This window comes from Acipenser ruthenus, chromosome 2, assembly GCF_902713425.1.
Source record: "Acipenser ruthenus chromosome 2, fAciRut3.2 maternal haplotype, whole genome shotgun sequence".
NCBI classification, from domain to species: domain Eukaryota; kingdom Metazoa; phylum Chordata; class Actinopteri; order Acipenseriformes; family Acipenseridae; genus Acipenser; species Acipenser ruthenus.
Window position 1 is genome coordinate 47943992 of NC_081190.1, and position 17923 is coordinate 47961914.

The following is a 17923-nucleotide window of genomic DNA, read 5'->3' on the forward strand; positions in this document are numbered from 1 at the left end:
CCAAAGACAATACAGTGGTACTACAACGGTAATACAATGTTTCTGTAATAAGGTGCCAATTGTGGCACAATGGCAGCTTCAAAGATATTAAGTTAAATTGCTTCAAATGCTTCATTATGTATTTTGTTTTTACTTTCTCTCACTTTTTATGATGTTTACAATCAGAACTCAGTAACAGAATGCAATGCAAGATTTTGCAGTGGTCCATAATCTGCGGGTACCTGTGTAAATAAATGGTCATAGCAACTCTATGCAGGGACCAAAACACTACAGTAAAAAAATAAATCAGACTAAAAAAATTGTGTAAAATAGAAGATCTTAATATTATTTCTCTGAAAAAACTTGGGGGTGTTGAACTGGAACCCTACCATGCATAAGGCATTATGGGAAACTGTGAAAAGGTATTTTTTTAAATTTTAGTTACTTTTCTCAGAATCTTTAACATCAATATGAGCTTGTGGAATCCATTACTTTGAAGAAGGTGGGGCCAACAGAACTGTGTGGCACAGCATCATCTAATTTCTTTGGATGCAGGAAGTATTTTGATACAGAGAAATATTAAAAGTAAATATTGGAGCGACAGAACCATTTAGAAGGGCAATGGCATTTGACGCTACTTACCATTTAACAGTATGGTACCACAGTGGTAACTATTTATATTTCAATACAGTACCATAGTATCATTTCAGTACCCATATGCTGGCCGATCTGGATCACAATGCAATATTCCAAATCTATTGTGTTGCCATGGATGATAATGCTGTGGTGACTAAGCTTTCTTAAGGGCATTACTAATGGTATTTTAACTTTCCATTAAGGGTATGCTACAAAACCGCAGGGACACCCTGGAAGACAGCACACAAGGTTTTTAAATGAATATGGAGATGGTAAATTAGAGGGAACAAGAAGGAAGCATATATATATAATGTTTTGTGAGTTCTGTGCTACCATGAGTCTGCTACCGTTTTTCCTTTCTCGCCTCCAGGAACTAGACAGCCAGTACCTCACTCGTCTCCTGGGACAGCTTCTTAAAGAATTCCAGCAAAGAGCCAGAAACGATCGGCTTTTGTCACCGGAGGATTCACTTCCGAGACTGCACTGCACAGCTGAACAGCCTGTTAGGAAAGAAACAATTTATATGTATGTACTCTAGATGTAACCTTAGCAGGGTTTTCATATATGCATACATGTATCTTGTGTATTGACTTTGTACAGTAACATCTGACGTAGGGTTAGGTTAAGGCTGTTAATATGGGGAAATTAAAATCAACTGAATAATTTGTGCTCAATAAGGTTAAACAGTTTTCCTAGTTGGCTAAACTACTTGCATTTTTGTGCAAAGGCGAGTTGCTAAAATAGGAAGGCAGTAATCTGCAAAATTTTTAAAAAATGTGCTAAATAGGCTTTTTTTGCATCTGCTTGTGTTTATTTTTTTTTTTTTTAGAAAATCAGCATTCAATACAATGCAGTTCAAATGTTCACCTCTTGGTAAATTACTTGGCAAATTATAAAAATATTGCAGAACATACAGTAAAGTATAGAGAAAGCATAGTGAAGCATGGTAAAGAACACAACATTCTATAAATATTTACCATTGTAAACCTTTACAAAGATAATGTGAATTATTTAAATAAAATACCCACTGCATCTGAAATGAGCTTTTTTTATTTACTTATAATCTCATCTATAACATCAAACACTGTATTTACTAATACTATAGCAAACAACGTTAGATAAACAAACGTTTTGACAAAGATGTAAATCAGGACAGGTGTTAATGTGGAGTCCTTATTTATGCTGTTGCTACAAAGATGCAACCTGCAACCAGAAGACAAAGACAACAGTGGAATAAAAGGGTATTAAATAAAAGAAAAATTAATTAATAGGACTTCAGAGTTGGTTTAAAAGTGGCACAGGTACCGAAGTCAAACGTTTCTTAGCATGGAAATATCAAAGATGATATAGAAGAAGACACTGAAGATCTAGTCCTGTTTAAATACATTTGAAAATAGTACTCCAAGTATTGTACCCCGGGTCGGGGTTTGTTGAATTGAATAAGGAATGAGGATTAATTTAAAAGTAAAGAGGATTAACTGCAAAAATGTACAGTGGGAACTGCAGGGCTCTGTCCTCGGACCCTTGTTATTCTCTCTGTACACCTCACCTCTTGAAGCTCTAATCTCTTCATTTAACTTCCCCCACCATTTCTTTGCTGACGACACCCAGATTTTCTTTTCCTTCCCTTCCTTCACCCCTGACCTTTCCACCCGTATAACTGCTTGCCTGACTTCTATCCAATCTTGGATGGCATGCCAATTCCTCCTCATCAACCCATCAAAAACTGAAATCCTTTTCTTCCCCTCCCCTTATTCTCCCCCTCCCACCCCCACCATTTCATTTCCTCCCCTGTCCCTCATTCCGGTTAACTCTGCTCACAACCTCGGCGTCATCTTTGACGCGACCCTTTCCCTTGCTGATCATATCTCAGCCACTACATGAACCTGACGATTCCACCTATTTAACATCCGCAAAATACGCCCCTTCATCTCTTTCTCTGCCACTAAATTCCTGGTTCATGCTCTCATCTTCACCCGCCTCGATTACTGCAACTCCCTTCTCCTTGGCCTTCCCTCCTATGCCTTCACACCACTACAGCAAATTCAAAACGCCTCTGCCCGTATCATATTCAACCTCCCCCGCTCCTCTCATACCTCCCCTCTTCTCCTCCAGCTGCACTGGCTCCCTGTTTACTATCGCTGCTTATTTAAATTCCTTACTCTAGTTTACAAATCCCTCCATGGTCTCGCCCCACCCTATCTGGCTGCACTTATCACTTACTATGTTCCCTCCCGTCCCTTACGCTCTCAAACTCTTTTGTCCCTTTCAGTCTCACCCTCACCCTGTGCCCAATCCTCTTTCCGTTCCTTTTCCCTCCTGGCTCCCCTTCATTGGAATAAACTCCCACTCCATATAAAACAGTCCTCTACACTACGCAGTTTTCGCTCCTCCCTTAAAACACATCTTTTTACCGTAGCCCATCCCACTGTGTGACCTAGCCCCTAACCCCCGGTCAGGACCCTGCTTGCTTGCCCAACCCTGCCCTAGACTCTGTTCTCACTGTAGCAACACTCTACTTCCTCACCCTTGCCCAAAAAACATACCTTCTTTCTTCAGCCATTTTCTCTTGATTGTACCGTTTAGTTTAAAAATTGTTAAGCGCCTTGGTTAAAGGCGCTATATAAATAAATATATATATATATATATATATATATATATATATATATATATATATATCAATAAATAAATAAATAAATAAATAAATAAATAAATAAATTTATTATCGGAGTAGCGCTCACTGTATTCCTTCGGATTTAAGACACATTTTAAACCATAGTTTTCATCTAAAAAATGGCCTGCGTCCTAGATTCGAGTATAGTGATGCGATGCATGTATTAAAATTGCCAACAAAACACATCACTGCCGAGTACACAACCAGGAACGTGACTGATTGCCCGAAAAAAGATGAACAGAAACGGTACTGCCCGATGTCGAATCATCCATGACATACAGGCAGCCATTTTCAAAGAAATGTCATTAGCTTCATGAGGAATTCAAAGAGAAGCTTTTACAATTTCAGCATTTCATTATTCAGCTGCATTCTAACAAACAGTACCAGCTTGGACAGATCGGAAATGCTGATCAGACCCTCGTATTTTTCAACATGCCAAGCAATACCATAGTTCACAAAAAGGGAGAAAAACAGATGGAAAAGCAGCGCATAATTATAATGCTCTGTGTGACAGCAGATGGCTGCAAACTGCAGAACTGAAGTTGTATCTTTGTAAATGCATCTTTTTTTAATGTTTTATTTTTTACTCAAATTGAGGGTGGGAAATTTGGGCTGCGTCTTAATTTTAAGGGTGTCTTAAATTCGAAGAAATATGGTAGCTTGTTTTCAGCATTTTATTCACCTCCCTTATTCACCTCCCTGTGTCTCCCTGTCTGTCATCTGATAATCCACACCCCCTATAATACTCTGCCATTCACTTTCCTTAGGTTTCCAATTACTATTATGCAGCAGAAAAAATATATTTTACATTTTTGATAAACATCATAAGAAGCTATTGACAGCACAGCAACAGAAGTATTAACTGAGTGATTGTTTTGTTGAAAGTCAGACTGGAAGTGGCACTTAAATGACTTTATTAAAACTCAGAACTTTAAAACAAGGAACGGCTAAAACTCTTGTCAGTAATAGCAATAACTTTATACAGTGCACTTATACCAATGCTTCTCAAACTCGGTCCTGGGGACCCCCTGTGTGCTGGTTTTCATTGCAACCGAGCTCTCAATTACTTAACTATACCCCTAATTGAACTGATCATTTGCTTAATTAGACCTTTTTACTTGTTTTCAGCTCTTAAACATTTGCAGATTCCAAGTTAGCCGTAACATTTTACAAGTAACTTGAACTGTTAAGTAACTTTCAGTTAAGTACTTGAGAGCTTGGTTGCAATGAAAACCAGCAGACACAGGGGGTCCCCAGGACCGAGTTTGAGACACCCTGACTTATACATAGAACCTCAAAGTTACAAACCCCACACTTACAAACTGACCAGTCAACCAAAAAACACCACTATAAGACATGACATGAAAATCGGACTCAGGTAATTTTAACATCAAGTCGCCAATCCTGGTCCTGGGTGACCCCCTGTGTCTGCTGGTTTTCATTCCAAATGAGTTCTCAATTACTTAATTGAACCCTTAATTGAACTACTCATTAGCTTAATTAAACCTTTTTAATTTTTTTCAGCTTTTCAATAGTAGGAGATTTCAAGTTAACTATACAGTTTTATAACTTGAAACTTTTTAGGAGCTGAGAACAATTAAACAGGTGTAATTAAGCACATTTTTAGTTCAATTAAGGGTTTGATTAAGTAATTGAGAACTCAGTTGGAATGAAAACCAGCAGACACAGGGGGTCACCCAGGACCAGGATTGGGAAACCCTGTCCATAGCTTACTGAGTTCTTATTATTATTCCTCATGTTGATACAAGTTTCAGTTACCATTTCAGTCTTATGAAGATCCTCCAATCCTGCTGTGAAATCTTGGTTTCCTAATCAAGAAAACAAAACAGAAGTTTTAGCTACATTTGCCAGGTTGTATTATCACGCACTATACATTAAACACATCCTTCCCTAAGAAATGAATGTTGAGTGTTAAATAGTTTGTAAATTCTGTCTGACGTTTAAGATGTATTTGTGACATAACCCAATCCTCATGGCTTTAAGGGTCCATATGTCCAAGGGAACTAGGCTTGGAGCTGATATTACCATAATACAATGCGAAAGGGGGTTCTTGTTGAATGCTATAACAGTGCAGGTGTGTTTACTCTGAAGGTAATACCAATTTGGTGTACTCTGCTCTTCTCTAGCCATAGAGTCACGAATCTCACTGAATCTGAATCACAAACCTCTTTCAAAATACAGAAGCTTCTTAAATTGTATTCTGGTAAGTTCTCATAACACTGCATTCAGCTGCTCTATTTCCTGTTGACATTTGAACATGTTGGGTCAGCTGCAACGAACTTGCAAAGTTAGTACCAACTGCAACGAAAAAAGATGCGGAACAAAGTTGGGGACTAGCTGATCCCCAGCTTTAGTATGGTATTAAGGATGAAGCTTTGTTGTTATGCTACCAAACAGGAACTGAAGAGGGGCTCAAAATCTGAGGGATTTGTTCCAGCAAGCTAATTATATTTTAAGGGTGTTATTTTTCTTTACAAGTTTGTTTTTTTTGTTTTTAAAGAAACCTAACAACTTAATTATTATTGTTTTTTTTTTTAATTTAAAAGTTTTAAACTTAAAAAAATCATGTATCCTGTATTCATGCACCAAAGTAAATACTAAGGCTGAATTACCCGTTTATTTCCCTTTTTGTTTTTTTCTTAAACTAAATTCACACGTATAATCTAATTTTCTTATCCTCCAACACAGAATTAACAAAGCTGTGTTGGAGGGTAAACAAAACTTGTATTTATTGTAGGAGAGAGATGGTGCAGAGATAGGAGAGAGCAGGGACAGCAGTGCAGCCAGCACGAATGGGTCAAGCTGTACACCAGCGAGCTCTTCCTCATTTTGAGAAGAAAATGTTAGATCTGTCTGAGAAAGAACACAATTTAAAAGTACAATTATTACTGGGACTGTAAGTAAGAGAGAAACGTTTATTTGAGGAGAAGTTAAGCGTATTAAAACAAAAGAAGAAAGCACACAAATACAAAGAATTGTATTATCGTACAAAACGACAACTGCTTAAAGGGACACAGGCAGTTTGCTGCAGTGATTCTGAAAACTGACACAAGTGGTTAACTCCCAACCCTCATGTAACAATTTTACTTTTCAAATGATTACTTATGAACAGTAGTAGCCTATTGTGTAATATTGATTGGTGTAAGTTTAACACAAAATGATGGGGGCCCCTAGAGTTCATCATGCGCACGTTGTTTTTTTTTTTTTTCAAAATGAGATCCCCTCCCAGGCACCGACAAACTTATTAGGTGTTGCATCTATTCTAAACATTGAATACCATATTGATCCGAATTTAAGGCGGACTCTTACTTATCAAAGAAAATAAATTTAAAAATGTATAGTAAAACCAAAAGATTCAGAAGGGTGGAACTTTATCAAGAAAATATGTAGCCTACAATTTTAGCAATGAATGGGGAGGAATTAACGTTTTTTTTTGTTTAACTTCCCATTAGTCAGTGGTACAGTTTTTGGATCCAGTAAGCTGTGATAAAGTTGTTTGTAATCCAAAAAACTCAATATGTTATCCAGTAGTCCATAGTAATTCCACAAGGACTGTTGACACGTCATTGCCTGATATTGATGCACACATAACCTCTCTGTATAATCTTTTCTTAAAGCATCTTTTGCCTATACTGTAATCTTCTGTCAAAAATGACACTAACTATAATACAGTACTTGTTATGTAAGAAAGGAAATTGTAATTGAAATTGACTGGCTCTGTTCTAATTCTTCAAGGTGGTTCTTATTTAAATGAGCCCCTTAGACTGACTGGTTCTGTTCTAATTCCTCAAGGTGGTTCTTATTTAAATGAGCCCCTTAGACTGACTGGCTCTGTTTTCGACTCATCCTCTGTGATTACTCCAAATGATTTCATTACATTAGTAATGCAGATGAAATCCTCATGAAATCCTGTTCATTGGATCCAATTCCTATTCGATTCCTTAAAGATGTATTTACTTTTTTGTGTAATGATATTCTTATTATAATAAACAGATCTTTGTCAACAGGAATAGTTCCTGCTGCCTTCAAAACTGCTTTGATTAAGCATTTACTCAAAAAATCTAACATACATTTATTATTATTATTATTATTATTATTATTATTATTATTATTATTATTATTATTATTATTATTATTATTATTATTATTTCTTTCTTAGCAGACACCCTTATCTAGGGACTTACAATTGTTACAAGATATCACATTATTTTTACATACAATTATTTGAAGAATTTTAGACCCATTTCTAATTTGCCTTTCTTAGCTAAAGTTCTTCAAAAGTAGTAGTCAAACAACTTAACATATATCTGGATAATAGCAATGTCCTCGAAAGATTTCAGCCAGGGTTTCGATCTGCTCATAGTACAGAGACTGCCCTTGTCAGAGTGGTGAATGACTTACTGATGAGTGCTGACTCTAACTCCATATCCATTCTAGTTCTTTTAACCTCAGTGCTGCATTTGATACTGTGGATCATGCTATTTTGATTGATCGTCTGAAAAGCTGGGTTGGCCTGACTGGAACTGTTCTCAACTGGTTTAAGTCATATCTAACTAACAGACAGTATTTTGTTTCTTTAGGGGAGTCTGTATCAGGGTTATCCAATATTACTTGTGGTGTCCCCCAGGGCTCTATTCTTGGTCCAATATTATTTTCTTTGTATACGCTGCCACTGGGGGAAATCATTCGTAAACATTAGTATGAACTTTCACTGCTATGCCGATGATATGCAACTTTATTTTTCTGTAAAACCCACTGCTATTTCAGTCTTAGTACAGTGTCTTGCTGACATCAAAAGTTGGATGTCTCAAAACTTTTTGCAATTAAACTCAAATAAGACGGAAATCTTGCTGTTAGGTTCCCAGCAACAACTAGAGCTTGCAAACTCCCTAAAAATGATTTGGGCAACCTGACCTCTAATATAAAATCTGATGTAAGAAACTTGGGGGTTATATTTGATTCTGGTTTGAGTTTTGAGGCACATATTCAAAATAATAATAAAAGTGTTTTTTTTTTTTTTTATCACCTATGTGTAATTAGGTCTTTTCTTTTTTTGGCTTATGCTGAGAAACTAATTCATGCTTTCGTTTTTTTTTTCATTTCGTTTTTTGACTTGATCATTGCAATGCTTTATTTGCTGGACTTCCTCATCACGTCTTATCACGTTTACAGCTTGTTCAAAATGCAGCAGCGAGGGTTCTGACTAGAATGAAAAAACGGGCTCATATAACTCCTGTGTTGGCCTCATTGCACTGGCTTCCAATACATTTTAGAATTGATTTTAAAGTCTTACTATTAACATATAAAGCATTAAATGGCTTAGCACCAGAGTACCTAAGAGAGATTCTGTCCCCATATAAACCTCTGCGCACTTTAAGGTCGGCTAACGCTTGAACGCTTGCAAAGGTAAAATTGAAAAGGAGAGGAGAAAGTGTGTTTAGTTTTAATGCTCCCAAGCTGTGGAACTCTTTGCCTTCCTCTATTAGAGATGCTACTTCAGTCAGGATTTTTAAATTTAAATTTGTTATTCTTATTTATTTTATTTTTTTAATTTTTACTTATTTCCTGCTTTAAAAAATAAAAATAAAAAAATAAATAAAAATGGTCCTATCTAGATATTTGCGTGTGAGGCGAAAGCGTGGGAGAAGTACGAGTGGACAAGTACATCACAGTTAGAAGCAGTTTGAAAGCAGGTTGAAAGCTGCAGAAGCTAAACTAAACTTCCAAAAAAAAATGGTCTTCAAGCCAGTAATCTGTGACAACTGCATGATGTGGGAAATCCGAGAAAACCCAACAGAGCTCCAACCAAGTGAGTGTAAAGTGCTGCAAAATCCAGGACTTGCTTAAAATAGTTAGTGTGCTAGAAATGGAGCTGGTGGAAATGAGACAGCAACAGGGGCTTGAGGAGCTGACACACCCACAATTCATGGAAGTCTGCACCCCTAGCAGACTGAAAGCCACTAGGGAGACTGAAGAGGGTCGAAACAGCTGGGTTCAGATAGGCAGAAGCAGGGTAAAAAAGAAACTTCGTCAAACACAGCCACCAGAAATCCAAACATCCAACAAATTTGAGCCACTTCAAAATTTCAATGACCAAAACCAATATCAAGAGAACGAAAGGAACAACATCCAGGACCGTATAAACAGTGCTGGCCAGGCAGCATAAAGAAGGGAGGTCATGATTGTTGGGGACTCCATATTGAGAAACACAGCAAGTTCAGTTCGCAGTTTGGACCCTCTCGCTACAACAGTGTGCTGCCTTCCAGGAGCCTCAGTCAAGCACATCACTGAGAATGTGGACAGGTTCCTAGAACGAACAGGAGACAACCCCGTAGTAGTCGTCCACATCGGTACAAACATTATTGGAAAAGACAGGCCTAGATCCCTGCAAAACAAATTCAGAGATCTAGGAAGGAAATTAAAAGACAAGACCAAAACTGTCAGCATTTTCCAGTCTCTAGCAGCTTCCAGTTGTCCTGGGCGAGGATTGGTTTTAACACCTTTTCTTGGTGGTTGCTCTCCTGGGCGGAGGAATGTTGTCTTTTGTGTGTAATGTTTTGATGGAACAGGTGGCAACTTATTGGTCATGTTACGCTTGTCTTCCAATGCTAAGGCCAAACATCGCAGCACCTGGTCATGGCGCCAAGTAAACCGTCCTTTGACCTTACATCCTGTCAAAATGTGCCTTAATGTTGCAGGTGATGAACACAAAGGACATGAGGGATCCTCTCCTACCCAGAGGTTTAGGTTCTGTGGTGATGGGAGAACATCATATGTTGACCTGATAAGGAAACTGATCCTGCTCTGTTCCATTGACCATATGTCTTGCCAGCCAATCTTGCGTTGTTCCACACTCTCCCATCTCATCCATTCTCCCTGCTTGGCCTGGGAAATGGCCTTTATACACCTCATCCTCTCCTCCTGCTTTTGCACCTTGTTGACTACCAGCTTCCTCTTTTGAGCTGGGGCTGCCTTGTGCCATGTAGGAGGAGCTGAACTGAGACCAAGATCCCTCTTCCATGCTGAACTTGCCCCATGATATCACCAATTCGAAGGGCAGCCTTTGCATCCTCCACAGCTTTCTTTGCCGCCCACTTTCTTTCAGTTTTCAACACAGGTGCTGCCTCCCTTACGCATTTGTCGTGTGACTCTACTAATGTCATTTCCAGTCTGACCTTGGCGCACTTCACTTCCTCGGTTAGAGCGGAGACTGATAGCTGCAGTATTCCTTTACCATAAAGTCCCACTCTGCTGAGGCAGCGTGGAACTCCCAACCATTTCCTGATGTATGAACTGATTAAAGCTTCCAGCTTCTCTACTGTTGTCATAGAAACCTTGTACAGTCAGTGGCCACAGCAACCTCGGCAGTAGACCAAACTGAAAGCACCAGAGTCTGTTTGCCTGGTAAAGCGCTGCTGTCTATGCTTTTCAACCCTTCCACTGCTTGTTGTCTAACTTCTCCCACACAAACTGTGTCCTTTAGATCCCTGTCGTACCATCTCCCAAGACTCTTCACTGGCTTCTCAGACACTGTTGGTATTGCCTCACCATTAATGAAGAATGTTTTATCTACTACTTTACCTTAATTATAGAGATGCTCCTTGATTTAGTGGGCTTGAATTGCATTCGTGCCCATTCAATGTTATTGGTTAATTTGCCCAATAACCGATTAGTGCAGGCTACTGTTGTAGTCATGGTTGTCATGTCATCCATGTATGCTCGAATTGGTGGTAGTCGCATTCCAGAAGCCAAGCGCTCTCCTCCTACTACCCATTTTGATGCCCTAATGATTGGTAAAAGCCAGTGGAGAAATGGTGCATCCTGCCATTATTCCAACCTCTAGGCATTGCCATGTAGTGCTGAATTCTAAAGTTGAAAAACGAAATTGCAAATCTCCAAAGTAGGCTTTCACTAAATTTGTTATTGTCATCGGTACTCTGGAAAAATCAAATGCTGCCCAAAGAAGTTCATGTGGCACTGAACCATATGCATTATCCAAATCCAGGAATGTCACATGGAGCTCCTTCCTCTCCTTTTTAGCTGATTGAATTTGTTGCCAGATCACACTGATGTGTCCTAAGCATCCTGGGAAACCTGGAATGCCCGCTTTTTGTATTGAAGTGTGTGGCAAAGTGCCCCGCCCCTGTGTGCATTTGTGTGTTCTGTGTATGTATGTATGCGTGCGTGTGTTAATGTTGGTGTATAGTCATTGGTACACGGGATATAAAGGGGTCTGTGTTTCACGTGTATTTAAAAAGTGTAGATTTGTATTTAGGCACGAGGAGAGCACAAATCACTTCACGTGCTGGTTAAATGTAATATGTGAACACGGGGTTTCACGTAATGAATTCACGTGCTGGGATTCAAGTGAGTAATTAATTAGTAATTGAATCCCAGCACAACAGTATATATAGAGACACGTAGCATGCAGTCGGGGTTAGGTGTTCAGAGAGTGGAGAACGGGTGAGAGAGAAGGAGTAAAATCGTCAGCGTAATTATAAATATAATAAGTGTATTCTCACCGTGTTTGTTCGTCTCCGTGCCCCGTTTGTTTAGTGTTAGTCCGTTTTTGTATGTCTGTTTATTTTGGCGCAAGTGCCGTGTCCTGTTTTGTGCTGTTTACAACCGTTTTATTTGTTAAATAAACGCTGAGTGCAGCCATTGCACTCAGCTCATCACAACCACTGTCTTTGTTTGGATTCCTTCTGGTCTGACGCAACCCACTCTGGCCGTCTTTGTGACACGTGGTGTCAGAAGTGGGATAGCCGCGCCTCCAAGCGTCAGACCAGGAGGGGTCTGGATTAAAAAAAAAAAAAAAAAAAAAAAGATTACAAATATTGTTTTGGGGGAAAAAAACAAAACAAAACAAAAAATCAATGGCAGAAGACGCCATCAAACTGCGGGGCTGGTTCCTGGAGAATGCTGGGCTGGAGGCCCAGTCTCTGCCCATAGTCGTCCGGGTCCTGTGGATGATGGACAGTGAGAGATGGGAGGCATATCAGCAGGAACACACCCCAAACACCTTGGAGGAGGGTGTGGAGTTTGTCCTCAACTACCTGGAGGCAACCATAAATGGAACAGCAGCCCAGGTAGCAGGACCACCAGCAGAGGAGTACCTGCTGTCCCCATCTCCACCAGCAGAGGGTGAGTACCTGCTGTCCCCATCTCCACCAGCAGAGGGTGAGTACCTGCTGTCCCCATCTCCACCAGCAGAGGGTGAGTACCTGCTGTCCCCATCTCCACCAGCAGAGGGTGAGTACCTGCTGTCCCCATCTCCACCAGCAGAGGGTGAGTACCTGCTATCCCCATCTCCACCAGCAGAGGGTGAATGCCTGCTGGTTTTGCCTCCACAGCCCAAATGGGAGGAGCCTGAGCATCCACAGCCCAAATGGGAGGAGCCCAAGCGGAAGGAGCCCGAATGTCCTACGCCTGAGTGGGAGGAGCCCGAATGTCCTACGCCTGAGTGGGAGGAGCCCGAACGTCCTACGCCTGAGTGGGAGGAGCCCGAACGTCCTACGCCTGAGTGGGAGGAGCCCGAACGTCCTACGCCTGAGTGGGAGGAGCCCGAACGTCCTACGCCTGAGTGGGAGGAGCCCGAACGTCCTACGCCTGAGTGGGGGGAGCCCGAACGTCCACAGCCCAACAGGGAGGAGTCGGGGCGTCCACAGCCCAACAGGGAGGAGTCGGGCGTCCACAGCCCAACAGGGAGGAGTCGGGGCGTCCACAGCCCAACAGGGAGGAGTCGGGGCGTCCACAGCCCAAAGGGAGGCAAGTCGGGGCTTCCACAGCCCTGGGACCCAAGCCACCAGCAGAGGGAAAATGCCTGCTGGTTCAGCCCCAAGAGCCAGAAGGGGAGGAGTTACAGGCTCAACCCCCTGAAAATTTTTGGGGGGGAGAAGGGCAGGATGCTGGTGTCCCCCAGCAGCCTCTCGCTATGCTGCTGAAGGCAGCACGGCGTGCACATGCCCAGCCGCCACAGCAGAGGGAGCCAGCACCGCCAGGAGCACCGCCAGGAGCAGAGGAGCAGGAGCTGCCTCTGCCTCCACCACCTCCAGGAGCAGAGGAGCAGGAGCTGCCTCTGCCTCCGCCACCACCACCGCAAGGAGCAGAGGAGCAGGAGCTGCCTCTGCCTCCGCCACCACCACCGCAAGGAGCAGAGGAGCAGGAGCTGCCTCTGCCTCTACCACCTCCAGGAGCAGAGGAGCAGGAGCTGCCTCTGCCTCCGCCACCACCACCGCAAGGAGCAGAGGAGCAGGAGCTGCCTCTGCCTCCGCCACCACCACCGCAAGGAGCAGAGGAGCTGCCTCTGCCTCCACCACCGCCAGGAGCAGAGGAGCTGGAGCTGCCTTTGCCTCCACCACCGCCAGGAGCAGAGGAGCTGGAGCTGCCTCTGCCTCCACCACCGCCCGGAGCAGAGGAGCAGGAGCTGCCTCTGCTGCCCGTACCTCCGCAGGGAGTACGGTGGCCGGAGCCCCAGAAAGGGGAGCTGCCGGCCACGAAGAAGGGGGAGGAGGTCTGGAGACCACTTTCCCCAGCAGCAGTTTCGCTGCAGGAGTTCTTGTGGCCGGAGCCCCACAGGAGGGAGCTGCCGGCTACGAAGAAGGGGGAGGTCGGGGGACCACCTACCCCCGCAGCTTTTTCGCTGCAGGACGGGACCAACAGGCTGTCAGCCGTGCCACTACCGGCAGGGGTGCTGACAGCATTGCCAGCCAAGGGCCCACTGAAGCCTCCCTTCCCAGCCCGAGACTTTGTTCTGGACTGCTGGGTTTTTAAGGGGGGAGGTGGCCGTTGAGGCCATGTGTGCTGCGCACAAGGGGGGGTATATGTGGCAAAGTGCCCCGCCCCTGTGTGCATTTGTGTGTTCTGTGTATGTATGTATGCGTGCGTGTGTTAATGTTGGTGTATAGTCATTGGTACACGGGATATAAACGGGTCTGTGTTTCACGTGTATTTAAAAAGTGTAGATTTGTATTTAGGCACGAGGAGAGCACAAATCACTTCACGTGCTGGTTAAATGTAATATGTGAACACGGGGTTTCACGTAATGAATTCACGTGCTGGGATTCAAGTGAGTAATTAATTAGTAATTGAATCCCAGCACAACAGTATATATAGAGACACGTAGCATGCAGTCGGGGTTAGGTGTTCAGAGAGTGGAGAACGGGTGAGAGAGAAGGAGTAAAATCGTCAGCGTAATTATAAATATAATAAGTGTATTCTCACCGTGTTTGTTCGTCTCCGTGCCCCGTTTGTTTAGTGTTAGTCCGTTTTTGTATGTCTGTTTATTTTGGCGCAAGTGCCGTGTCCTGTTTTGTGCTGTTTACAACCGTTTTATTTGTTAAATAAACGCTGAGTGCAGCCATTGCACTCAGCTCATCACAACCACTGTCTTTGTTTGGATTCCTTTCTGGTCTGACGCAACCCACTCTGGCCGTCTTTGTGACAAAGTGTCAATGAAGCAGTTCTTTAAATCGGTAAGTTGACAATCTTTGAGCAATAATGCTGAAGAAAATCTTGCCTTCTAAATTTGAATGGGTCTTTATAAAAGTTAGTTCTCGCACGCTCCTTCTTTTTGTAGCGCTTCCGTAGGCGCTCAGCTCTGCGCAATGTTGCAAGCTTATCTTTTATGACCCTTTGTAAGAGATTGAGTCCCTCCTTCTGACTTTGTTCTGCTCTTCTCCATTGCTTCCTCAGCTGTCTCCTTTCTCTAACTAAGCGTTCAATCTCCTGCTGCCGTCTAGACTTTCCAGGAATAGTTTGTACACCAAAGCCACTGGTGATCCATTTTACAAGGTCAGGCCAATCTTCAGGGAACTCAACAATTCCAAAAAGATCATGCCATTCAGTGAATGGTTATCGGTTGGTGAAAGTATGATCCCATATTAAGGGCGTCATGGGTTCAAACAGTTCATCAGAGGTAAACCAATCCGTTATGGATTTAAACTCTGGAGTCTTGCCTCTTCAACTGGGTATATGTACCACATGGAACCATATGCTAGAGCCCACACTCTCCTTCTAGAGACTGGATTGGGTCAGGGACCCAGTGTAGTTCAAGGTCTTGCTGAACTTGCTGAGGTACCTCAAGGATGCAAATTCACACATGACAACCTCTTCACATCCTTCACACTTCTTGAAGAGATGACTAGATGTGGATATGGAAGCTCTGGGACAGTAAGAACAAATCATTTGTTTGACGTCCCTTTCAGACCTTAGAAGGAATCGAGAAGACACCCAGAGGATCTTCAGAAGTTTTGACTGAAGGAGAGAAACTGCTTGTCAGGTGGAAAGACAACAGTGTTGTCACAGTGGCAACAAATGTAGAAGACAGATATTCTGAAGTAATTGTCAAACGTTGGAATAAGGAAAAGCATGCTCATGACAAGATCCCACAATCAAGATGCATCTACTCCTATAACCAGCATCTGGGAGGTGTAGATCTCCAGGTCTCCCGTTACTGACTCACCATTAGATCGAAAAAGTGAGGGTGGCCCATCTATGCCTGGTCTATCAATAGTGCTCTAGTGAACAGCTGGCTGTTCTACAGGGACATCGTAGGTGGTGACTGTGACCTTCTACGCTTTCAACGCACTGTGGCACACAGTCTGCTACTTTGTTTTGGGACCAAACCAAGAGGACTTGGAAGAAGATCTTCACGAACTGCAGCAGTAGTTGAGTCCGCAAGGTTCGACAACATCTCTCACTGGCCAATCAACTCAGGCAATCAATTCTTGAGATGCCGTGTATGTGACTGTCTGTCGTACAACCTACTATTGTGAGAAGTGTAAAATGCCACTGCTTCAGAAAGTTTCATGTGCATTAAAAAATGAGAATGCAAACTTCAAGGGCATTATGTTGGAATGGAATGTGACCTGTCATCTTGACATGTCATTGTAAACTCTTTTTACAGTTTCATGTCAATAGTAACTGTGAATGTTGACAATGTTTGGTTGAAGCCATATGTTAAACTGGAACCTAAAGTTTGTCTTTAAGCTTCAGAATTAAGTAGTTGCTTTTGTTAACTGAGAACATCAATGTAAAAATCTTGGTGCACTGACATGAAGAATGTATATGCAAGAGGTCACGTAAAGAGGTCATAAGCTGAGAATTTTGATCATAAAATACTTTAAAAAGTTTTGTTTTATGCATTTTCTTTACTGACGATGTTAATATTTTTCATAATGTTAATTTGAAAATGGAATTAATATTTTGCATTACAGAGGGATTTCAAATTTATATTTGTTTGTTTGCACTGTACATGGTAGTGACACTGTTTGTTCCCATCGGTCACAATAGTGACTGACAATAAGATACTTTTTCACAAACTTCTCACATTTTTTTTTTTTTAAACTGATTTAGATTATCTGAAAGGGTGACCTATAGAATATAATTTGTGTAGTTACATGTCAGGGAAAAATTTGGGAACAAATGGGTTAAAAGCATGAGGTTGCGAAGACAATGGGCTTCATCATGGCTTTGGGTCAAAATATGACCTAAACACAATGTCACCAGAACGTTGTGTGTTAGCTGGGAATCCAGCTATGTGAACGGCACGAAAACGATGTCAACATATAGACTTTTAAAGTTTGGGGAACATAATAATTTTCTCAAGTAGATTAATTCAGGAAGTGAAAACATCACTTTGCTAGCTTGCTATTGGCTTGCTATTGATCAGCGACGGTGCTACACTGATCGGTGATTTAAGTTTGGCCTGCATATGACAGGTGTTTTTTTTTTTTTTTTTTGGTGTTAAAGCATTATTAACAGACGGACAGAACGTAAAAGGATGAGATGAACTAAAAGGCGAAAACAATTAGCCGTCTTTTAAAAGCATGAGGTTGCAAATACAAGCAGGCTTGCATCACGGCTTTGGGAATGTATGGGTGTTTTTTTTTTTTTTTTTGCTTTTTGATATTCCCTCACAAGGGATTTTATTTTAGAGCGGTACTGCTCTGCAGTATGTTTTACCTCATAGTCATTATCACTAATTTTGTGGAGATTATTTTGTCATTATTTTGGCATTTTTGGTGTAGCCATGATAAAGGTACTGCGCTCAATGTAAAATGTAAAGCTGTTTAAAGTATTTAAACTGTAAAGCAAGACATACGCATGCTTCAGAATATTGACTTAACTTTGAGTTCAAGAATACACCGTGTAACAATTCTTTTTTTTTTTTTTTTTGTTCCTGGGTAGTAAGTGTTATTTCCTAATTGCTTATGCCTCAAAAGTATAGCAAATGGCTATTATTCCCCACAAACTTTGCTTTTTTGACCAGGACAGTGATATTTTGAAATTTACCTATTTTCCAGAACATTCCAGATAGATTCAGTGCTGAGTAAACTTGGAGTAACTTCTAGAACTTTCTAGAACTTTCCAGTAATATAAATAGTAGTATAAATACAGGGGCCTTAAGACCACCCGTTCAGTTTAGTTCCAGCTGCCTAAGTGGATACATATCTGCATTTTTCTGAGATGGCATCAAGAGGCTGCAAGCATCCGGCAGACGCATTTTGCTATGTCTGCGGCCAATTTATCAAGACAAGAGCGAAAAAGTACTCTGTGGAAGCATCTGCTAAGATGTGTGAGGCCTACAAGGCATATTTCGGCATGCCTGTC

The 17923-nt window shown here is 41.7% G+C and overlaps 1 protein-coding gene across 1 annotated transcript in view; it reads left to right on the plus strand.

Moving 5' to 3' along the window:
* Positions 1-1654, plus strand: part of zgc:195282 (uncharacterized protein LOC100192223 homolog) — a 64352-nt gene extending 62698 nt beyond the window's left edge. Inside the window, exon 4 of the mRNA XM_034014475.3 lies at positions 986-1654. Within this exon, the coding sequence (XP_033870366.1) occupies positions 986-1032 (47 nt within the window). The 3' untranslated portion in view covers positions 1033-1654. The remainder of the gene's footprint in view (positions 1-985) is intronic.
* Positions 1655-17923: the final 16269 nt, after the last annotated feature.